Source organism: Myxine glutinosa, chromosome 13, assembly GCF_964187855.1.
Source record: "Myxine glutinosa chromosome 13, kmMyxGlut1.1, whole genome shotgun sequence".
Lineage (NCBI taxonomy): Eukaryota > Metazoa > Chordata > Myxini > Myxiniformes > Myxinidae > Myxine > Myxine glutinosa.
The window spans coordinates 91,028,775-91,051,268 of record NC_136273.1 but is presented as its reverse complement, the minus strand read 5'-3'; the positions used below and the strand labels follow the sequence as shown (position 1 = coordinate 91,051,268).

Sequence of the window (22,494 nt, the reverse complement as noted above, 5' to 3'; positions counted from 1 at the left end):
AGTTTTTTTTTGTTGTTGTTGTTTGCACGCATGTTTTTTTGCACCCACGTACGGGCACGCCCTAGTTGAAGTAAATGTTATAGATGGGATCTCCTGAATGATAATATGACAATCTGCTCACCACAACACTAATTCCTTGCTCCTCTACAGGGCCTTTGTCATATGTAGCCTCACAGACCCTCACCACCGTTGTTACACCGTATTTCTTCAGCTCCTGAAGGAACAACATTCAACAAGTTCCAAAAAGTGACAGCAAAGGATGCACAATATACTAATGCTATTATGTTGCGAAATAACGATAATACTATTATAATAGCGAATAATAGATGTTTACATATATATATGTATATATATTGTTACGGAACCCAACGTCGGCCTATGGTTCCCCTTTGAGGGGGGATTAGACCCCTTGTTTATTGCTGACCAGCGTGGTCCCTGACGCCGTACCGCGACCTCCGGAAAGGCCGGTGCACAGCCCCGTTCGTACCGCGGACAGATGTTAATTGATTGCCGAGCGGTGTTTAGCAACCGCGGCACGAACTATTACCAAGACTAACCCGATTCATAAACGTTGGCCAAATCGTGCCACAGGTGCCCAATGGAGAAATCACAAAGACACGGATGTGAATAAGAGGAAGACGAAGGCAAAAAGGTTTGAAAATGCTACTATATTTATTCCTACTATTTACAGGACCAAAATAACCAAGGAAGAAGGAAAGATAATAAAATAAAGACAGAAGGAATCAAGGAGACACAGTGCAACGCTAGCTTACCTACAGTCTTATTATACCCAGGACGAGACACTCAAAACGGACAACAATCAAACACACACGAATGGGGAAATGAAGGCAGGAACGATTCGGTGGAAGGAGAGGAAGGTCCAACGGGAGCCGGAGCTGGAGCTTGATCCCGCACGGGACGTCGGGCGGGACCTCGACGGCCACCGATGCCACCGCAATCCGGCTCACGCGTCGCAGCGGGTCGAAACTGCGTGGTCTCAAAGCTGGTGGTGGACTCCAAGCTGATGGTGGTGGACTCAAACTGATGGTGGTGGACTCTCTCTCTCTTTCCTCTTGTGCGGCACGTATATCGTCTCCTCTCTTGCGCGCGTCTCTCATGGGGGCGTCGTGGTGCGGGTTATATAGGCCACACCCTTCAACCTTCGCGAACCTACTCGACGGTTCTCCCCACGCCCTCTCAAAGCCAAACCCCTCGTTCTGGGTTGGTCGGCAAGGGCTGGCTCACTCCTCCCCTCTATGACGAGGTGGAGACACGCCTTTCTTCTCCGAGCCGACCGCGTGCTCAATGGAGGCAAATGCAGTTGGTAATAAAGGCTTTGGGGGATTTTGAAAAAGGGGATCTATCTATTTGAATTCGGTGCAATGGAGTATTAATTAATGGAAGACAAAGCCTTAACCTAATACACAGAATAAGGAAATAACTACCAACAAGGAGGAAATCTATGATTGGCTAACGTGATTGTATATGACCTAACTAAGGGACGCCCCTTTGACCTTTATACACAACAACTGGAGGAAGGAGGGTGATATTTTTTACAACAATAAAAAAACAATTCTCATTTCCACAACAATATATATATATATATATATATTGTTACAGATACGACTTTGATGGTATGGTGGGCCGAGCGGGATGGCCGCCGTATCCGTACAAGTTACCCCGATTGCACCCGGGGTTGACTAGTCGCGCTATGCTAGACCAATGAAGGAAAAAGAAGACACACGGCTGGAATTAATACGACACGACACCAGGGATACGGTTCTCAAAGGTTGTTATTACAATAATGCGGAAGGTTTAGATTACAGGGACAAGAGGGAAACATAGGAAGGTGGGCACTTAAACACACTTATATTATCCCCGGACAGACGACAGGTAAACGCGGGACAAGGCTCACTCACACGGGGTTTGATGGCCAGGAAAGCGGGTAGCGATCGCTCCAGGTGCACCTGTGCTCAGGGCAGGATCACGTACGGTCCAGTTCAAGAGATGCGGTGGAGGTATTGCAGCGCTCGAGGGGTGGCGACTTCTCTCTCCAGGCTGGGGGCGCATCTCTTGTCACGTCCGGCAAGCGGCTGCGTATATCCGGCGGGGAGTGACACGCCCTCGGCTCGTTAGCTCCGCCCAGATGGAATCGGTCCGCCCTTCTTATTGGGTGCGGGGGGGGTTTACCAGGCTCCGCCCTTGAGGAGGAGCTGACAGCCAGCCCCTCCGTGGTAACCCCGTGGAGCGCGTGGTCAATGGCGCTAATCGAGCCGGTGTGAGGACGCATCCTCCCCCCCGCGCCGCCCCCATCCCCTCCGTTGCTGCAGCCATAGTTGGTTGGGGAAGAAGATGGAAGGAGGTATGGAAAAGGTCCTAAACTCACTACTGATGCCATATAATCACATTCTGGTGCAACGAAGAGTCATAATTAATGGAAACGAGGCCTTAACTGACATAGAATAAGAATAACTAGGAAGATGTCCGAAAGTTGGCTACGTGTGGTGCGGTGGACCTGGGCACGACATTCAATGGGGGAATAAGGGGAAGGTCGGCTCTACTGATTGTTATTTACATGCAATGGGACTAGGGAATGGGGGATCGGGGAAAGTTGGGGAGTATTGGAGAAAATAGGGGAATATTTACAAGCGGATATGGAGGCCAAATTCCATATTCGCAACATTGCACCCTTCTCTACCCTCGGGGCGTCCCGACCCGATAAATTTTTACCTACTTTAGTGTGGCACGCAATGTAGTTCCCTCTACTATTAACTCTACCCTGAGTGCGACAGTTTTACAGATATTCACAAATGAGTAAATATGTCCCCCTGCGACGTTGCACCCTTCTCCTCACAGAAACACACCCACAGGATAACCGAATCCGGAAAGAATTCTCAAACTAAACATACAGCCGGTAGGGAGCATTATTTACACGACTACGCTGCTATTTACACTACGATCCAGGACCTGTTTTTGGAGGAACACATGCAGATGTTATGCATAGAGAGAGCGCGCTTGCCAACATCGATACACCAACCCACGAGTGCTCTGTGGCCGACGGCCTTTAATAACGTGCAGAGCACCCTTTCCGAGCATCAACAGCACCACCCCACCACCAATCGGTGCAGTCACCATTGTTCAATGATTAAAAATAAATGCGACAACCCCTAACCCTGCAGGTGTCTCTTGCTCTTCTTGTGGTGCACTTGGTGTTAATTAACAGTGGTTCACCTTTATGGCATAGGTGCCACGTTGACCCATAGGTCCTTCCACGGGTGGTGCTTGGCCGCAAAAGAGCTGCGGTCCATTGTGGGTGGCCACAAACATTGCGGTCCATATGGTGTATCGATCCAGGCAGCCAACAGCGAAAGTGCAGGCCCACAACTGCGTAGCCAGCACCTCTCTCTCCTCTCTCTCTACCCCAAAGCCAGATCCTCGGAGGTGGGAGACAAAAGAAGAAACAAGTGAGTAAGGTGGTAAGGGCGCAAAAGTGCACGCAATATAAGGTAATGCACACTGGGGGCACATGGGAACCAGGTGAGACAGGTACGTTCCTATCGTACGCCCCCCCCCCACCAGGTAACCTACATGGCCCCTCCCTTACCCCTTACTGTATCCACAAAACACAACACTACCCATAAACATCTACTTTACAAATCGACAAACATCCCTACTGTCTTCCCCGTTCCTCCCATAAACCAACTTCGTCTTCTCTCCCTCCTAACCAATCAAATTTGCCATTTTCAACTCTCATCAAAATTTGCCATCTCCAACTGCACATCAAAATTCGCCATCACCAATTCATCATCAGTCCCTCCTAGGGAGGGAGAGATGGAATCACCCCAATGTCTCATCCACGTCGTGATGCGTCTCACAAATCCTCACAGCAATTCTCATTTCTGCAACACAACCAAAGAAAACACAGGTGTGGAGTCATCATCATCACCACAGGTAAGTGGCTGCGTATGGTGCGACAGGTTCATCAATCCTAACTATTTCCTAAATGACTTTAACAACTTTACACTACCCGGGGTCTTTCTCCGGCCAAACCATTGGCCCTCTTACTCTATTGGTTCTAAAAACCAATTCCCATTGGCCAACTGTGGTGCTCTTCAATTTGGGGTCTCACTCCCCCGATTCATCTCCCGGTGCCCTCGCACAATTTCTGGGCTGTGGCGTGTACCTCTCCCAGTGGGTCTACCCACCTGCACACCTCCACCACTGCAGTTGCCTCCGAGCTTACCTGCTCCTTACCCTAACCTAACTACCTGGGGCAGGCCCTCTGGCGCTCTCCCCACTCGGTGCCCTCTCTGGCACTGGGCTACCCGATCCACACCCAGGATCCTCAGGCACCCACTCACAACTACCGGCTCCCAGAGCCCACCTGCGGCCTCACCTGGCCGACATCCTCACGGTGGTGGAGTGCCCAACCAACTACACACACTAACAGGCTACACGCCCAGCCATTTCCACAACACTAATGCACCCATCCACAACACCATTCTGCCACCGCACCACAAATGCCAATATCCAACCACAATTTACCTGTACCCTCTACCTAACACTTACACTACCCGCCCCGGGTACTCGTGAAAGGGGTCCACTCTTCCCCCATCCACTCCTTCGCACCATGCACACCACTCCGTACCACTTACTCCAACTCTCTCCACACACCTGTACTTGCACACCTGTTCTCTCACACCTGGTGCCACCTGCACCCTTCTCTCCCCAAGCGCATTCGCGCTGATCCACAACACCCACTACTCACACACTGCTCCACACACCTGTCCAGTTGCACACCTGTGCAATCACACCTGTTCAATCCTCACACACACGGCATCATCTCAGCTAACTACTCCCTTCTGAAACTTGCGCTTCCCAGTCGTCCCTTTAAACTATTGCGCTCCCTCGTCATTATCATCCATACTAATCTACCTGCGTCCCCACTACAGGTATCAGTCACTAACTAATCTTAACGTTACCTAATGTCATCTTCTAGATCCCTACACACAATATCCTAACCCACCCGGGCTAGTTTTCACTGCCATACACCCCATAACACTAGTGCTCCTTTGCCCCCCCCTGTGAGGGATGGTGGATTTGCCATCCCACCACATCGGGGGTCTCTCACTACCAATTTTGCACATCAAATTTCAACAAATTAAAAATTTGCCAATCACTGCCCATCATCTGCCAATCACTACTGCCAATCCCTTGCCAATCATCAAATTTTGCTTTTCTCTAATTTTGGGTCCAAAACACTAACCTCATCACCCAGTCTACTCACTAATACCTCTCGGTGCGCCAATCCCTGTCCAAAGCCCGGCTTCGTAAAGCCAAGCAATGGATGCTGGTTGTTTTGTGCCAGCGGCTGGATGCGTCCGGCACTCGGTGCAGGGACGGGGGCTTACCCGTGCCGAGATCCCACACACCACCTCGGCGTGGAGCCATCCAATGCCCCGATCTAGACCTGCCGGCACGTCTCACCAAAAAGTGGTCGCCATGACGACCCTTTCTATCGGGCTGCCAGCTCCGCCTAGTGGAGCACGGACGCGGCCGTTCAAAGCGAGGCCCAGCACGCACCGAGGGCCCGATTCGGCTATAAGTCGTTCTAAACTCTATCCCGTCTAACGTCGATGCTTCACCTGGACGCTTACACCCCGCAGCCCGTTCCTTGCTCACACATCCAGCTGTGCCCATGCTCCTCGTACCCTTCCTTACACACCCAGGTACCCTCATTCCACTCACAGCCTTGGTCACACACCTGACCACCGAACACCTTGGCACACATTCGTTGTTCGCACACCTCACCAATACACCTCTTCGCGCCCCCTCCTCAGTCACCTCCTCTGTGACAATCACAGGTGTGCCCTCATTCGCACACCCAACCACGTGCCTCACCACCAACTCCAGCGTGCATTCCCACTCACGCTCTACCATTCCAGGTGTGCATCCTTCCATCCCAGGTGTACATCCTCGCTCACCTGTCACAACTAACTCACGCTCCATGTCACTCTCACTACTTTCACCTCCATTCCTGACAGCGCACTCACCCTTACTCTTGACAGCGCACTCTTTCCCCATGCACCTGTCCGTCACACACCTTTCTCGCGCACACTCTCCCGTTACACCCTCTGTAACACTCACCACAGGTGGACACTCTTCCTTACTTCTGACAGCGCACTCTTTCCTCATGCACCTGTCGGTCACACCCCTTTCTCGCGCACACTCTCCCGTTACACCCTCTGTAACACTCACCACAGGTGGACACTCTTCCTTACTTCTGACAGCGCACTCTTTCCTCATGCACCTGTCGGTCACACCCCTTTCTCGCGCACACTCTCCCGTTACACCCTCTGTAACACTCACCACAGGTGGACACTCTTCCTTACTTCTGACAGCGCACTCCTTCCTCATGCACCTGTCCGTCACACACCTTTCTCGCGCACACTCTCCCGTTACACCCTCTGTAACACTCACCACAGGTGGACACTCCTCCTTACTTCTGACAGCGCACTCTTTCCTCATGCACCTGTCCGTCACACACCTTTCTCGCGCACACTCCTGCGCACACTCTCCCGTCACACCCTCTGTAACACTCACCACCCCGCGCTTCCATGTGCTCCCTCGCACACACGCTACGACCGACTCACTCTCGCCAGCACCCTCACTCCTTGGCACGCACTTTTTCCTCACACACCCCAGAGTCGGACTTTCTCGCACACCTCCTCTTTCGCACACCAGACCTGTCGCACACTTCACCAACGGCCTCTCACGAACACCCGGGTCCATCTCGACCCCCAAGCTTATTAAATCACCTGGCGCATCATACGCACGACCATATTGGTCACCACTTACACCGGGTCCTCTTCCTCTTCGCTTCTCCTCCATCACCTGCGAATCCCTCATCCGGTTAATGAGCACATCATCACGATCCGAACACAGACTTTGGACCAATTCTTTTACTTCCTCCTTTATCTCTTTCTTATCCTCTCTCCGTCGCTTCTTAATTTCGCTCACCCCTTCTTCCACTTCTTCTAATTTTTGCTTCATCTCCTTCATCTCTTCGTGCGCCCCTTTAAGTTCTTCCTCTAACTCCACTTTATTTTTTTCTATGTGCTCCCGCACCTCCCGCTCTTTAACCTCCATTACCTCTACCACCTTGTCCATTTTCCTCGTCAGGTCCTCATGTACCGTCTGGCACTCTTTTTTAATTACCCCTACGTCCTTTTTCATCTCCTTCTGTGTCGATTTTAAACCCTCTATTACCGCTGTGTTCTTCTTTACCTGGTCCCCCAACTCCTTTTGTCCCACTGTCAGTTGTTCTACTCCCAGCGTCAACTCCTCTATACCACCTTGCAATTTTACAGTCCCCTTTCTCACCTCTTTCTCCATGCGCTCCTTACAGTGCCTCACCTCCTCGCGCACTCCTCCGACCTCCTCACTCACTCCTCTTCTGATCTCCTCTCCCATCACTTGCATCTCCTGCCCAGATGCCACCCTCATCTGCTCCATTTCCTCCCTGTGAGCATCCAGTTTGGTTTCTACCCCCATTCTGACCCCCTCTATCTGCTGCCCCATTTGGTTAACTTCCCTTTCCGCTTGGTCCCTCATGTCCCTCAATTTGCCTTCCATACTGTTTTCTAACCCCTCTAACCCTCTTTGCATCCCTTCCATTTGATTCTCTTGAGCGGCCATTCTGTTTTCTACCCCCGTTAACCCATGTTTCACTCCCTCTATCTGATTCTCTTGAGCGGCCATTCTGTTTTCTACTCCCGTTAACCCATTCTTTACTTCTTTTATCCCGTTGTCTAACTCCTCAAAATTATTGTCTAACTTCCCAATTTTCTTGTCTAACTCCTCAAAATTATTGTCTAACTTCTCACTGGTACCCCTCATTTGGCCCTCCAATCGCTCACCCTGAGCATCCATCCGGTTCCCCATTACCCCCATTTGGTTTTCCAATCGCTCACTATTCTTTTCCATAAGGGCCGTCATTTGTATAAAAAAAAGTTCCAATCTTCCCAGCGGCGCTACTTCGGTCGCGGGCACGGTGACCAGCGAGGCGCCATTTTGCGCGCCCGCTTCTTCGTGCGTGACGGCGCTATTTTGCGAACCTGCCGCCCTCACTGCTTCGCTCTCCTCCTGTCCCTCATTTTGGTCCTGGATCGACCCTACCTCACTCTCCTTTACCGGACCCCAGCTGTCTTGATCCGCCATAGCGCGACTTTCAAAATTCGGTTTTTATTTTTTATTTTCGTAAAACAAATTGAAATTTCGCCGTTATAATTTCGCGCGGGAAACGCGCTCCGAATCGATTTTCCCTCCCAAAATTTGGGCCTAATTAATTTAGTCCCGGGTTCGAATTCCACTCCTCGACACCAATTGTTACAGATACGACTTTGATGGTATGGTGGGCCGAGCGGGATGGCCGCCGTATCCGTACAAGTTACCCCGATTGCACCCGGGGTTGACTAGTCGCGCTATGCTAGACCAATGAAGGAAAAAGAAGACACACGGCTGGAATTAATACGACACGACACCAGGGATACGGTTCTCAAAGGTTGTTATTACAATAATGCGGAAGGTTTAGATTACAGGGACAAGAGGGAAACATAGGAAGGTGGGCACTTAAACACACTTATATTATCCCCGGACAGACGACAGGTAAACGCGGGACAAGGCTCACTCACACGGGGTTTGATGGCCAGGAAAGCGGGTAGCGATCGCTCCAGGTGCACCTGTGCTCAGGGCAGGATCACGTACGGTCCAGTTCAAGAGATGCGGTGGAGGTATTGCAGCGCTCGAGGGGTGGCGACTTCTCTCTCCAGGCTGGGGGCGCATCTCTTGTCACGTCCGGCAAGCGGCTGCGTATATCCGGCGGGGAGTGACACGCCCTCGGCTCGTTAGCTCCGCCCAGATGGAATCGGTCCGCCCTTCTTATTGGGTGCGGGGGGGGTTTACCAGGCTCCGCCCTTGAGGAGGAGCTGACAGCCAGCCCCTCCGTGGTAACCCCGTGGAGCGCGTGGTCAATGGCGCTAATCGAGCCGGTGTGAGGACGCATCCTCCCCCCCGCGCCGCCGCGCCGCCCCCATCCCCTCCGTTGCTGCAGCCATAGTTGGTTGGGGAAGAAGATGGAAGGAGGTATGGAAAAGGTCCTAAACTCACTACTGATGCCATATAATCACATTCTGGTGCAACGAAGAGTCATAATTAATGGAAACGAGGCCTTAACTGACATAGAATAAGAATAACTAGGAAGATGTCCGAAAGTTGGCTACGTGTGGTGCGGTGGACCTGGGCACGACATTCAATGGGGGAATAAGGGGAAGGTCGGCTCTACTGATTGTTATTTACATGCAATGGGACTAGGGAATGGGGGATCGGGGAAAGTTGGGGAGTATTGGAGAAAATAGGGGAATATTTACAAGCGGATATGGAGGCCAAATTCCATATTCGCAACAATATATATATATATATATATATATACCATTGCACCCTTACCATTCAGATGATATATATTTTTCTATCTGTGCAGTATCTGTCTTGTGGCTTATATAGCCCTGCCCAGCGAACTCTCTGGAACTTGCCAGACGCGCCCTAACCACGCCATGCCCACAGAGCCCCGGTTGGCTGGCGGCCCTTACCGTCACCGCCTCTGACGTGCTCCTTCATGCCGCCACACCCCGACCCCGCACTCCTCCCTCTTTTCAGGCCTACCTCGTGTTACTGGGCTAGTTTTGAGCAAACCAAGGGCAGCGAATGCTGCTGGCAGCCAAAGCGTAACATGCGGAGGGATCGGCCAAAATGGGGGCGCGGGATCGATTATGCCCATGGTGGAATTGGAGGGTGGCCGCAAAAATGAAAGGACCTAAGCTTATTTCTTTACACAATGCAGATATTACTTGGGAAATGGCCTGCTCCTACACATACTATGACATAACTAATACTCTAAGTGGGCCTACGTGTTGCTTGTGGACTAACTATGGGGGGGGGGGGGGGGCAAACCATTAACCTTTGATGATGTCATATATACAAATCTCAAAACCATATCACTGCCCCCCCTCCTTCGCCAGGCTCGTCCCCGAGCCGAACCCACACATGTGAGAACGACCGGTTTTGAGCAAGGTTCAGGACTACTGTTTAAATTCCGTGACACTTAGGTGTGGTTGCCCTCTACATTTAACCTAACACCCTGTGTGTGAGTTTTACAACACTAGATATGTCCCACCTACTGCGTTGTGTACTAACTAACAGACTCACACCCACAGCTAACCGAATTGCGGAAAGAATTCTCAAACTAAACATAAAGCCGGTGGGGAGCATGTTATTTAAAAGACTAAGTATTTACTGTTCTACAACCCAGGACCTGTTCTTTTGTGGGAAAGAATTTTGAGAGGAGAGAAAACACAATGCAATGCACTGCAATACACCAATAATGCACCAAAAAAATGCACAAAAATGCACAATCACATTTCAATAATAAATGTCAGCTTTTGCTGCTTTGCTGCTGCTGGCTACTGCTTCTTGCGTCTTCCTGCTTAGTCTTCAGTGTGCCATAATAAAACTTGAAGTCTTCTTTCCTGACACACCGGAATTTTAAAAATGCACAAACCGTGTCCGTTTTTATTTTTAGCAGGGCCAATCTTAGATGGTCCATCTGCTGTTGATCTTGACGCCACTTTAAAAAAAACAGTGGTCCGCAGGGCAAGGTAACGTTTGCAGCAATTGTCTGCTCCAGCAAAGATGCCAGGCCACAGAACGTGTGGTCCATAGGGTATATTGGTGCAAGAGGTAGCAGAGTGCAGCTGCACAGGTGTAGCAAAGTGCAGCCGCACAGCTCAGGGTACCTGCACACTCCCCTCAACAAAAATATGGGTCCAGGGGTGGGGAGGTAAGACAAAGCAGAGTGTTAGCGGAGGAAAGGGCACAAGGGTACACACAAACACAAGGCAATGCAACATGAGGGGTGCGGGAGAGCGAGCAGAGAAAGCTCGTCCCTAGCCGTACGTACCCCCCCATGTCAGACGACACTATCCTTGCCCTTCCCTGTATTTACACTTCCTTCACAAATTCGTCTCTACGTCTTGTCTCTGCTATCCCCCCTCTACTCCAAATTCGTCATCCAATCCCACCCAAGAAGGAAGAGATGGAATAAACACAATGTCGCACTCACGTCATGATGCGTCTTTACCATCCAAACATCTGCAAAACCCGGTGTGGAGTTCCGTCTCCCTTGGTGAGTGGATGTGGATGGTGCGAAGAGATTTCTCATCCTAACTATACTCTAATAACATTAACTCTGAAACTACCCGGGGTCTTGCCCTGCCAATCAATTGGCAATCATTACACTATGCGGTTCTAAAAACTAATTCCCATTGACCCACCCTGTGGTGCCTTCCAAATTTGGGGTCTCACTCCCCCAATTTTTCACTGCGGTGCCTTCGCACAATTTCGGGGCTGGGTTGTGTGGCTCTACCAGCAGGTCCAACTACCTGCGCACCTCTGCCACTGAAGTCGCCACCCGAGCTTACCATGCTCCTTACAACTACCCTAAATCGGGGAAGGCCCCTCCTGGCTCTCTCACCCCTCTGATGCCCTCTCTGGCATTGGGCTACCCGGGTCCTCTCCTCGGGTCCTCGGGCCCCACTGAACACTACTCTGACTCTAACTGGCTCCCAGAGCCTACCTGCGGCCTCACCTGGCCGACACACTACCAGTGGCGGAGTGCCCCAATAACCATACGCACCAACAGGCCCACACGCCCAGCCATTTCCACAGACACACGCACCCATCCAAGCAATACCTTGCTACTACCTGCACCACAGGTGTCAATATCCAACAATTTACCTAAACCCTCTACCTGACTTTAAACTACCCTCCCCAGGTATTCGTGAAGGGGTCCATCTTCCCCCATCCACTCCTTCGCACCATGCACTCCACACCACTCATTCCACACCACTTACTCCCACCAAGTATTCCACACCAAATATTCCCCACTTGCACACCATGCAAGTCCATTCACACAACACAATTCCACTCGTCCTCAATACACCACTTATACACTTTTACCCACACACAGCATCATCTAACTACTTCCCTCTAAAACTCGTGCTTTCCCGTCTTCACTTACACCAAGCACACCCTCGTCATTATCATCCACCTAATCTCTCTACGTCCCCTCTACTTGTACAAATATCTCTACTTAAATCTTGTCCCTATTGTCATTTACTAAATAACTAACAATATCCGAGCCCGCCCTCAGCTAGTTTACACTGCCACCCCATAATCTAAAGCTCATGTGCCCCCAAAAGAATGGTAAAGGTACCATTCGCCAACACTATGGCTATTCGTCCACTAACTATGAGCCTCTCCATGCAGAAATACATCGTCATTACAACTCGGCTTCGAAAAGCCGAGCAATGCATGTGGGTGGTTGGTCTCCTGTTGGTTGGGTCCGTCCAGCATTTTCGATTCAGAGGAGGAGGCATGCTTGGACCAAGGTTCCAGGCGCCATCCCTGCGCGAGGCTTTGCGGCCCCAAGCACGGTGGCCCAGCCTCCCACGGTCGGAGCACTGCGCCCGCCAGGGGGCGAAGGTCTGACCTCTCCTTCCCCCCATTGAACCGTGCCGGTCGCCTTTCCCGCGAAGGCGCGGCAGTCCCGCGGCACCGACCATACAGGGCGGGGCACGAATCGTGCACGGCGCTACTTGCGAGACCGCCGCTGCAACGATCCCCACAGCACACAAAGCACACCACGCCCCGAGAGCTCGCGTCGGCTATCCGTCACCCTAAACGCTAACCCCCCGGTCTGCGTCGATGCTTGAGCCGCATTCTCACACCACGCGACCCTTTCCATATTCACACACCGAGGCGCTCCAGCGCCTCTCATACTCCCCCTGCATTCGGTTTTTTTTTTTTGTTGTTGTTGTTGTTGTTGTTGTTGTTGTTGTTGTATACAAGGTCGAGGCTCGTGAAAGAGCGAACATTAATCACACAGAAAGACAAACCGACACATAAAACATATAACATAGGGAGCGGTAGACAAGATGGGGAGAGAGGGGGAAGGACACAAACACAACATTTGAGAGCAGGGACCGAGAGACATGGAGACATCGAGAGATCTGAGAGAGGGCGAGGGCTTTGGGGGGGGGGGGGCATGGGAAGGGGGCGGTGGGAGAGGTATAAAACATATGGACACTGCCAGGACTTCCAGGAAAGAAGTTGGAATTTCAAACAAGGTGGATCTGGGGTGAATTAGCGGGGGTAGAAAAGATCAAGGTTTTGGATGGGGGAAGATAAGAGATGGTGGTGAACAGCTGTTTTAAAGACCTGGAGGGAGGAGTGGGATTGAAGGGAGTGAGGGAGTTTGTTCCAGAGGCGGGAGAAAAGAGGAATGAAAGAGTGAAGGTGAGCAGAGAGCCGAGATTTCGGCAGTTTAACCATCAGAGGGTTGCTGGCAGATCTTGTGCGACCTGTAGGAATATTTGGGGGACAGAGCACAGAGAGAGCTGGGGGTGCAAGGCCGGAGAGGAGTCGGTAGAAGACAGAAAGACCACCTACCTGCCTGCGGTGAGTGAGTGAAAGGCCCTCAGAGATAGCTTCATCGCGGGAGATTCCAATAATTCTGAAAGCTTTGGTTTCAACAGCGTGAAGCCGAGCTAGGTGTGAGGCAGGAGCACCGGCCCATAGGGGAGAACAGTATTCCATTGAGCTGCGGATGAAAGCCTTGTATGTGGTGAGGAGCTCAGGTGTGCCGAGGAAGGACTTCGCACGACGGAGGATGCCCAGTCGGCGACTGGCTTTGGAGGCCAGCTTGGAAATGTGGTTTTCCCAAGAAAGATCATGGCAGATAGTGAGACCCAAAATCTTGAGCGACAGAACTTCTTGGAGAGGATTTTTGAGAAAGTAGATGGGAGGGTTGTCCAGTCGATCTTTTCGGAGAGACATAGTAAGAGTGTGAGATTTGTCAGGATTGAAAGACATGTTCCACTTGTTTGACCAGTCTGTGATTTTGTCCAGGTCTTCAGAGAGTGAGGAGGCAGCAGACTGCCGATCTGAGGGAAGAGGAATGGAGCGGCAGAGAGTGGAGTCATCAGCAAAGAGATAGAGAGGATTTTCGAGAGAATCAGAGAGATCATTGATGAAGACCAGAAAAAGCACGGGGCCCAGAACACTGCCTTGGGGAACTCCAGCCTGAACAGGAAGAGGAGATGAGAGAAACCCATTCAGGGCCACACGTTGACGACGACTAGAGAGGAAGTCCGCCAGCCATGCGTGGAGATTTCCATGGATACCAAAGGAGGAGAGTTTGGTGAGCAGAGCGGGGTGCCAGACCGTGTCGAAGGCACGTGATATGTCGAGGGAGACAGCTCTAATTTCCTGTTTGGCATTGAGGACCTCCATCCATTGTTGAGACAGCAGAAGCAGCATGTCCAGAGTAGAGTGACCTGGTCTGAAACCAAATTGATGAACAGAGATCAAGCCATTGGAGAAGAGGAAAGATTTCATATCCGAAGCAATGATGGATTCCATGACTTTGCTGATAATTGGGAGAAGGCTGATTGGTCTGTAGTTGCTAGGATCTGTTTTTGCACCTTTTTTGTGCAAAGTGGTGATGTTGGCTGATTTCCAAGCAGATGGCAGTTGACCTTGAGCAAAAGAGAGGGTGAAGAGAACAGAGAGAGGGTGAGATAGAGCAGCAGAGCAGGATTTTAGGACCCGTGGGCTGATGCCGTCGGGTCCAGTTGCAGAATCAGAGTCGAGGGTTGACAGAAACTTTTCCACCTTGTCAGGAGGAAAGGACACGGAGTCCAGGAGCAGCAGGGTACGACTGGGTATGGTGGGTACAGAGAGGGATGGGTTTGGGACACAAGATTTAGAGGCAAACACAGAGTTGAGGCATTCAGCTTTTTCACGTGCGGAGTCAGCTGTGTAGCCGTTTGAGGTAAGGGAGGGGATGGAGGGGGAACAAACACCAGAAACGGATTTGACCAGACGCCACCAGGATTTGGAAGAGGGAGACAGATAAGAGAGTTCGGTCTTGAGAACGGAGAGATATTGTTTCCTGGCTCTCCTGAGGGTGGACACACACTTGTTTCGGGCTTTGTGAAAGGAAATGAGATTTCCTTCCGTTGGATTTCCTTCCGTTATTGCACTTTCTCTCCGTGCATTCTCTTCTCACACCCTCAGGTGCACACCACTCAGGCGCACTCACTCCGCTCGCACACTCCATTATCACACACTCCTCTGTTACACACTCCGTTACACACTTGGCCATCGCACACCCTCGCGTACACTCTCCCGTTACGTATTCCGTAACAACCACGGGTGTGCACTCTTTTGCTGCACACCCAATCACGCGCTCTGGTGTGCACTCCCGCACACTCTACAACACGCTCCGGTGTGCATTCTCGCACACCCTCTTCGGCCATCGCACACTCTGTGTTGCACTCTTCACACATACACTCCATTGTGCATTCACCCTCGCTCTCGGTTTCACCCTCGCGCTTCGGTGCCGTTCGCACACCGGCGCCATTCACCTTCACACAGCGTACCACGGACCTTCCACGAGCGCCCGCGTGACGTCGCGATCCCAAGCGCACGAAAAATCTTTTCATGCCAAACACTTTCGCGCCAAACCTTTTCGCGCCATACACGCTCCTACTCACCTTCGGGATTCTCTTCTCCTCCAACCGCACCTGCAAACTTTCATTGGGGTTAGGCAGCACGACATCACAATGTGAACACGGACTTTGCACATATTCTATTTCTTCCTCCCTCGATACATTTACTTTTTCTAACTCTGCCGTCTCTTCAGCCCCAATTTCCATTATAATTTCTTTTATTTCTTTTTCTTCGACAACCGCCGGTGCACATAAAATGTCATTTTCCAACTCGGCGGCCGTCAGCTTTTCCATACCCCGAGTCGCGATCTCTATCCCCTCGGTCAACTTGGGTATGCTCTGCTCAACCCCGCTTTCCACGCGTTCCTCGCGCTGCGTTACCTCATCACGTACCAATGCGACTTTCCCGCTCGACCTGCGCCCAAAGTCTTCCCCCATTTTTTTTTAATGTTCCTGGAGAATTTGTCCCCAAATTCTTTTATTTCTGCCCTTGATCTGTCCCCCTCTACTTTCATTTGATTAACCATTTGCCCACCAATTTTGTCCATGTATGCCATCATTTGCGCGAGCAGCGGCATGTCCAAACTCGCTGGCACCGCGGGCTCAGCTTCCGCCGCCACGTGCGAGGCGCCGCCATTTTCTTCCCCTGCCACCCCTACCCCTGCACCCTCATCAATGTTCTCCTCTTCTTCCCATCCTTCCCAGGGGTCCTGGGTTATCGATTCCAACTCCTCCTCTATCTCATTTACCCCCACCGGCATCCGACCGTCTTGGCTATCCATGGCATGAATTAAATTTGGATTTTAATAATTAAATTTCGGCCGCTCATAATTTTGAGTGCGTTAGGCGCACTTCGGGTCCAATCCCACTACCCGACACCAATTGTTGCGGCCAATATGCAAAATTGGTGTCCAGAATTTGGTCTACAAATTTCGTCCCAGGTTCCAAATCCCCACTCCTGACTACCAGTTGTTGCGGATCTCAGCGCCAGCCTTTTCCCCTTACCAAGGGGGGATTAGTCCCCTTGTCTTTGACTGACCGACGGGACCAATGACGTCCTTCCCGGACAGCGCGAAAGGGTTTTAGGACTAAGAATTCGCTATTACCTAATTACTCGCGCTGCCCAGAAACGAGGAAATAAGCCCCGCACGAATCACGGGTGTTGGTGGATACGCCGAGCGGTAGCGAACCCGTGCTCCGAGCCGTTAGCAACTACTCGACCCCGATCCAAGCGGTTCTTATTCGTGCCACGCTTACCCAATGATGGAAATCACAGAAACAGTCGAATTGGAAGAAAAGGAATAACAAGGTTTATTTACACTTTGTACAATGATCAGAAGAAGACACAGTGCAGCCTTAATCAGTCTTAACTTATTCCCTGGACAAACGGGCCCGTCTCACACACAGACACTCACACGGGGATTGCAGATGAACAGGTCAGCACGTCCAGGGATGGCGTCCGGGCAGCTCTTCCTCCGGTCCCCAGCTCGCACCGCGAAGTAGACGAAACAGACGGCAGGAGCTCTCCGCATGTCGTTGGCGCGCACGGGATAATTACGCGGCGAACGTTAGGGCTGGGCTCTGGCGGTTACACTGGCGGCTGCGTATGTAATAAGCTAATAGGCGCCAACAATGCGCTTTTCAATTGCTTCAAGTCCTCCGACAAATCCTCTCGATACTGTCGTGTGCACGTAAGTTCTCCAACAAGTCCTCTCTTATAACTCCGGGTCAGTCCTCTCAGTCCTGTTCAAGGGCTTTGTGCGAAGGCTTATATAGCCCTGCCCAGCGAACTCTCTGGAACTTGCCAGACGCGCCCTTACCACGCCCTATCACGCCATGCCCACAGAGCCCCGGTTGGCTGGCGGCCCTTACCGTCACCGCCTCTGACGTGCTCCTTCATGCCGCCACACCCCTACCCCGCACTCCTCCCTCTTTTCAGGCCTACCTCGTGTTACTGGGCTAGTTTCAAGCAAACCAAGGGCAGCGAATGCTGCTGGCAGCCAAAGCATAACATACAGAGGGATCGGCCAAAATGGGCCGCGGGATCGATTATGCCCATGGTGGAATTGGAGGGTGGCCGCAAAAATGAAAGGACCTAAGCTTATTTCTTTACACAACACAGATATTACTAGGGAAATGGCCTACTCTTACACATACTATTACTCTAAGTGGGCCTACGTGTTGCTTGTGGACTAACTATTGGGGGGGGGGGGGGGGGGCAAACCGTTAACCTTTAATGATGTCATATATACAAATCTCAAAACCGTATCAATATATGTATGTATACAATAATACATATATACATGCAAGTATATATGTATATGTATCATATGCATTGCAAAGCCATGAGTATATATCAGTATATTTACCATGCATTGCAAGAGCACTCAGACAATGATGATTCCCAGCATCATGGGCCATCAGTTCAAGTGGCAACACTAAACAAGCCAACACTAAAACACCACCCCCAAGGCCACGATGTACGAGCACAACACGCTCTCAATGAAAATGCAGTACCACCCAAAAGAGAAACAGGAGTAGCTCACAAAATAAAAACACGTGACCAATCAATTAGCGAATCGAGACAGGTGGGTGCTCAGGGTGCTCAGTTAAAAATAAAGGGCCAAATCACATGTGGAGAGAAAAAAAGTCAGTGAATGTGAAACAACAATTCAAACAAGGCCAAAACAATGAACTCACCTCGATGAATTTGTTGAGGGTGGCGTTGGTCGGGTTATGCGTAATGAGGAACCTCATGTTCTTGCACGTCACCTCCACTGCAGCCGGGCGGTTCATGCGTGCCATCCTGACCACCTCTTAAAACAAGCCTCTTCAAAAAAACGTAGCACCACGATAATTATGTGTCGCTTGCTTCTCAAATTCTCTTGGATCCTCAATTTTAAAAAAACAAAAACAAAAAAAAACAACGTTTGTGACCGATTCAATGGGCCAAATAAATTGTTGCAATCTTGTAGAAGCCCTTCGCCTGCAAAATAAATATTTTCCTCAGATTTCTGTAACTTTTTTTTTTTTTTTTTTCCTTAAACCCCCTCTATTATAACAACCAGCCTCCCAAATTTTCAAAACACCAAAGCTCTACTTCCTTGGGGAAAGTAAACAATTACCGCATGTAGAACGCACAAGATGACAAGGGGGTCCTCGCCGTACGTTGAACGTGAGCAAAAAAAGCGTGGTGGTTGGGGAAAACAGGGGGGCCCGGAGGGGATACAAGTCTTGAGGCAGCTGGTGGCAGAGGCTGGGTGGTTGTTCTGAGCCAGAGTTTCGGCCTGCGTAACGCCAGCGTTCACTTGTCCGCAAGCACCCCGTGCTGAGCCTGGCAGTAATCTCCTCGTGCCTTCAGAAGCTCCATAAACGTGACACCAACAACAACGCAAAACTAGTAGGATTTGGGGCGGAGGAGTGGAGAAAGCATGTGTGGGTTAGCCAATGGCGGATTAACGACTGTCTAGCATTTAGAGAATTAATTCAGGGTGTAGTTTCGAACAATCAAAGCTTTTAATACAAGCAGAATTTATAATGTGCATGGAGTCCGAAGCAGCAGAAAGCAAAAATACAAACAAAATTTATTGGAAGCAAAGGAACCCAACATATCAAAAAGCAAACAAATTAAACAAAATGTGATGACATCATAGGGTAGGTAACTGGAAAAGATTCCATTGCAACTTGAAGCATACAATCCCAAATTTACACCACCAGCATAACACAAAGGGATCAAATCAGCATGAACCTTGGAGCGGAAGTGGCAATTGGTCCACAGAGATATATCTTTCCCATGCATAGCCATGCTTGTCAAATTACCTGGTAAGAGACCTGCCAGTTTATGTTAAAGGGAACCTGACACACATAGACACACTACAAATACATACTGTTGCGTGCATGGAAAGGGGTGGGCGGGCCAGTAGGATTATGGGAAGAGGAACTGCCGCTGTTAATGCCATAGGCCACATTTTTGCAGGGAGTGACATCATATTGTCCATGTGTGGGGTTACCTGTCAATCACGAATACGCTGGAAAACGGTCTCATCGGTCATAGTAAACTCACTCTTTCTTTGTCTCTCCTCTCTCTCCTCTCTCTTTCTCCCTCTCTTTTTGTCCGTTTTATGATTAAAAACCCTCTACCTCCCCCGACTCAAACCCCCTCTCCACCACCACCACCGAGCTGCTCAGACTAGAATTGACAGCACGAGTGTGTGGAATTGGTTTCACCATGCAATCAAATTGCACCATCGGAGGTGGCACAAGATGGTGACCCGCTTGCACGTAGCTATATACAGAGGGATGCAAGTGTGGGGATGAGAGCACAGAAGTGTAGTAGTTGGTGTATCAGAGCTAAGGGAAGCAGCACATTGCACCTCAGCAGCTCATGCCTCAGGAGTTAGGACCAGCCTGTAGGGTTAGTTCAAGGATGATCGACCAACACCGCGGCCAGATCCTGCCATTAGCGACCCAGCCCGACAAGTTATTTTTACGTTATCCTTTCCCTCGACGCTTGAAGTTGGTTTATTTTCTGCATCTCACATTCACAGCTGATCCCAGTGTTGGAAACAGGCTTGCAGCAATACATTGATTAAAAATAAGATGTGTTGTGTGTGGTTTTTTTTGTTTTTTTTAAGCCAGTCAGCATTCGTGTCTGTCGAGTGAGCAGAGATTTGTTCATTTTTAAAATTAATTATTAAAATTATGTTTGAATCTTTTATGGCGAGACCCAAAGTATATATTTTTGGGGGTGGCGTGGGGAGGTAGAGAAGGAGCAGGATGGAGAGGAGGCAACATGGGGGTGTGCAATTGCTCATAAAAGAAAAATAATAGGAACTGTAACAATGAAAATGTTAGACAGAAAATACCAAGTCCTGCAAGAGTTGCAGATTCTAAACAGCAAACCACAAAAAAAAATCCTCATGCATATATAGGGAGGGACGAAGCAGGTAGGGAGGGGTGGGGGGAGGTCCCCAATTAATTCTTTAACACAAGTACCAGATGAAATATCCCAAAAACAGGACACGCCCAAGGAGGTGCAAAATGGAGCTCAATAATTGCATATCCTCATGTTCATAACCTAGAGATAAGGACAATCTTCAGACTGCACAAAACCACGTCCAAGAAGCCTCTGGGGTGCTGCATTGTATCGTGTTAGTGCGAGATTTCCCACCAGCAGTGGCTTGGAGGAAAGAAGGATCTGGTGAGGGGTGAGGGGCTTTGGTGAGGGGTGGGGGTGGAGGGGGGTAGAAGGGGTACAGGGGAATAAATAAAAAATGTGAGGTGAAGGGGGAGTGGGATGCAAAGCAGCCATTTTTACACTTGAAAATAAGACATATATGTGACATTGAAATGCAAAAGGCAATCAAAAAGATAAGTGATTTAGCCGAAAGATACATCTCGCAAACTTGCTCGTGCATATCCACCTCGACCCAGCCTGTCCCAGCCCAGCCCTTCCCTACTCCAACAGTAGGCATAGCCAGCATTGACGCACAGCGAAATGCACAACTGTGGGTTGACACAGCAGGCATTTACATGCCGAGCCAAGTCAGAGCCAACAAAACAACCAATTCAGCATTATATACACAGGTAAACGACGACCTTTTCATCCTGATGGACCAAATACACATCGCTTCAAATTAAATAATAAAAATAAGAAGAAAATAATTACAAAGCACTCTGCCTTTTAGAAAATGGAAAGTGATTAGCCACAATTGGACTTGTAACAGCTGCCAGTTAGTTGTGTCCCAAGTACAACACCATGTTTGAGGAAACAAAGTGCGGTTGTGTCGAGGGAGCAAACATAAAGAAATAAATATTAAAATAAATAAACAAACAGAAGGATTCCAAAACAGTCTAGAATTGGACTATCAGGAAATAGCAGAGATCCAACTAGTGATGGACAAGTTTTAAATATCGGCCACTGCGCTGCCATTTTAAAATATGCAATTCCATCAACACGGAATGCCAGGAGAGGTAGTCTCCTGGGGTGGTAGAACCACTTACTGGAACGGATCGAGATCAACAAGCTCAAAAGGCAAGTTCCTGATGCACCCCAATTCCGTGCACATCTCCAAAGTAGGGAACAAAACACTATTCTTGAACTGCCAGCCCCACACGACTTCCTGGGTGTATCCAGAAACCCTAACGGTCCTTAGGTTGAGGGACTCTATAACAAAGTCACGTGCAACCTCCATATGCATTACACAAGGTGATTGGAACAATAAAACCACAGAACAATAAATTGGAACAATCACATCTGTAATTTCCAAACACCACAAATTAAATCTTCCAGTTCAATAAAGTCTGATATTTCACTGGTGGGTAAGTTACAGGGACATAATCAGGATATACAGTCACGTGAAAAAGTAAGAACAGCCCATGTAAAGTTTTGACTTTTTCAACATATTTCAACATACAGCTATTTGATCTTCATTTCAACAATATTGATAGATAAAGGTGATATAATATAACAAATATCATGAAACATTTACATTTTGTAGTCCATTGTATAATTTAAATAAACATAAATGCAAATTTCGCATGTGGAAAAAGTAAGTACATCCCTACATTTATCACTACTTCAAATACCTAAAATTAGAATCAGGTGCACCAGCTCAGGTGCAAATGACTAGAACATCGTTAGAGAGGATCTTGGAGGAACCTGTCTTATTTAAACCTCAGACATTTAGTTTGGTTTGCTCTTTGTTGTTGAAGTGTGTGGCGTCACCATGCCTCGATCAAAACAGCTATCTGAGGCCTTCAGAAAGAAGGTTATAGATGCCTACGAGTCTGGGAAGGGATTTAAAAAGATCTCCAAACAATTTGAAATCAATCATTCGACTGTCCGGAAAATCATCTGCAAGTGGAG

General features: G+C 49.6%; 1 protein-coding gene across 2 annotated transcripts in view; it reads right to left on the bottom strand.

The window, feature by feature from the left end:
* The window catches only part of LOC137439117 (protein tyrosine phosphatase type IVA 1), an 86,496-nt gene that overhangs the window by 40,584 nt on the left and 23,418 nt on the right, over nucleotides 1–22,494 (bottom strand). The window contains exons 2-4 of one of the 2 annotated variants that reach the window (XM_068134829.2): nucleotides 18,752–19,023; nucleotides 18,327–18,456; nucleotides 122–214 (exon numbers count right to left, since the gene is read on the bottom strand). In XM_068134829.2, the coding sequence (XP_067990930.1) occupies nucleotides 122–214; nucleotides 18,327–18,431 (198 nt within the window). In that variant the 5' untranslated portion in view covers nucleotides 18,432–18,456; nucleotides 18,752–19,023. Of the gene's footprint in view, nucleotides 1–121; nucleotides 215–18,326; nucleotides 19,024–22,494 lie in introns of both variants that reach the window. The other variant, XM_068134830.2, reaches the window with a different exon arrangement.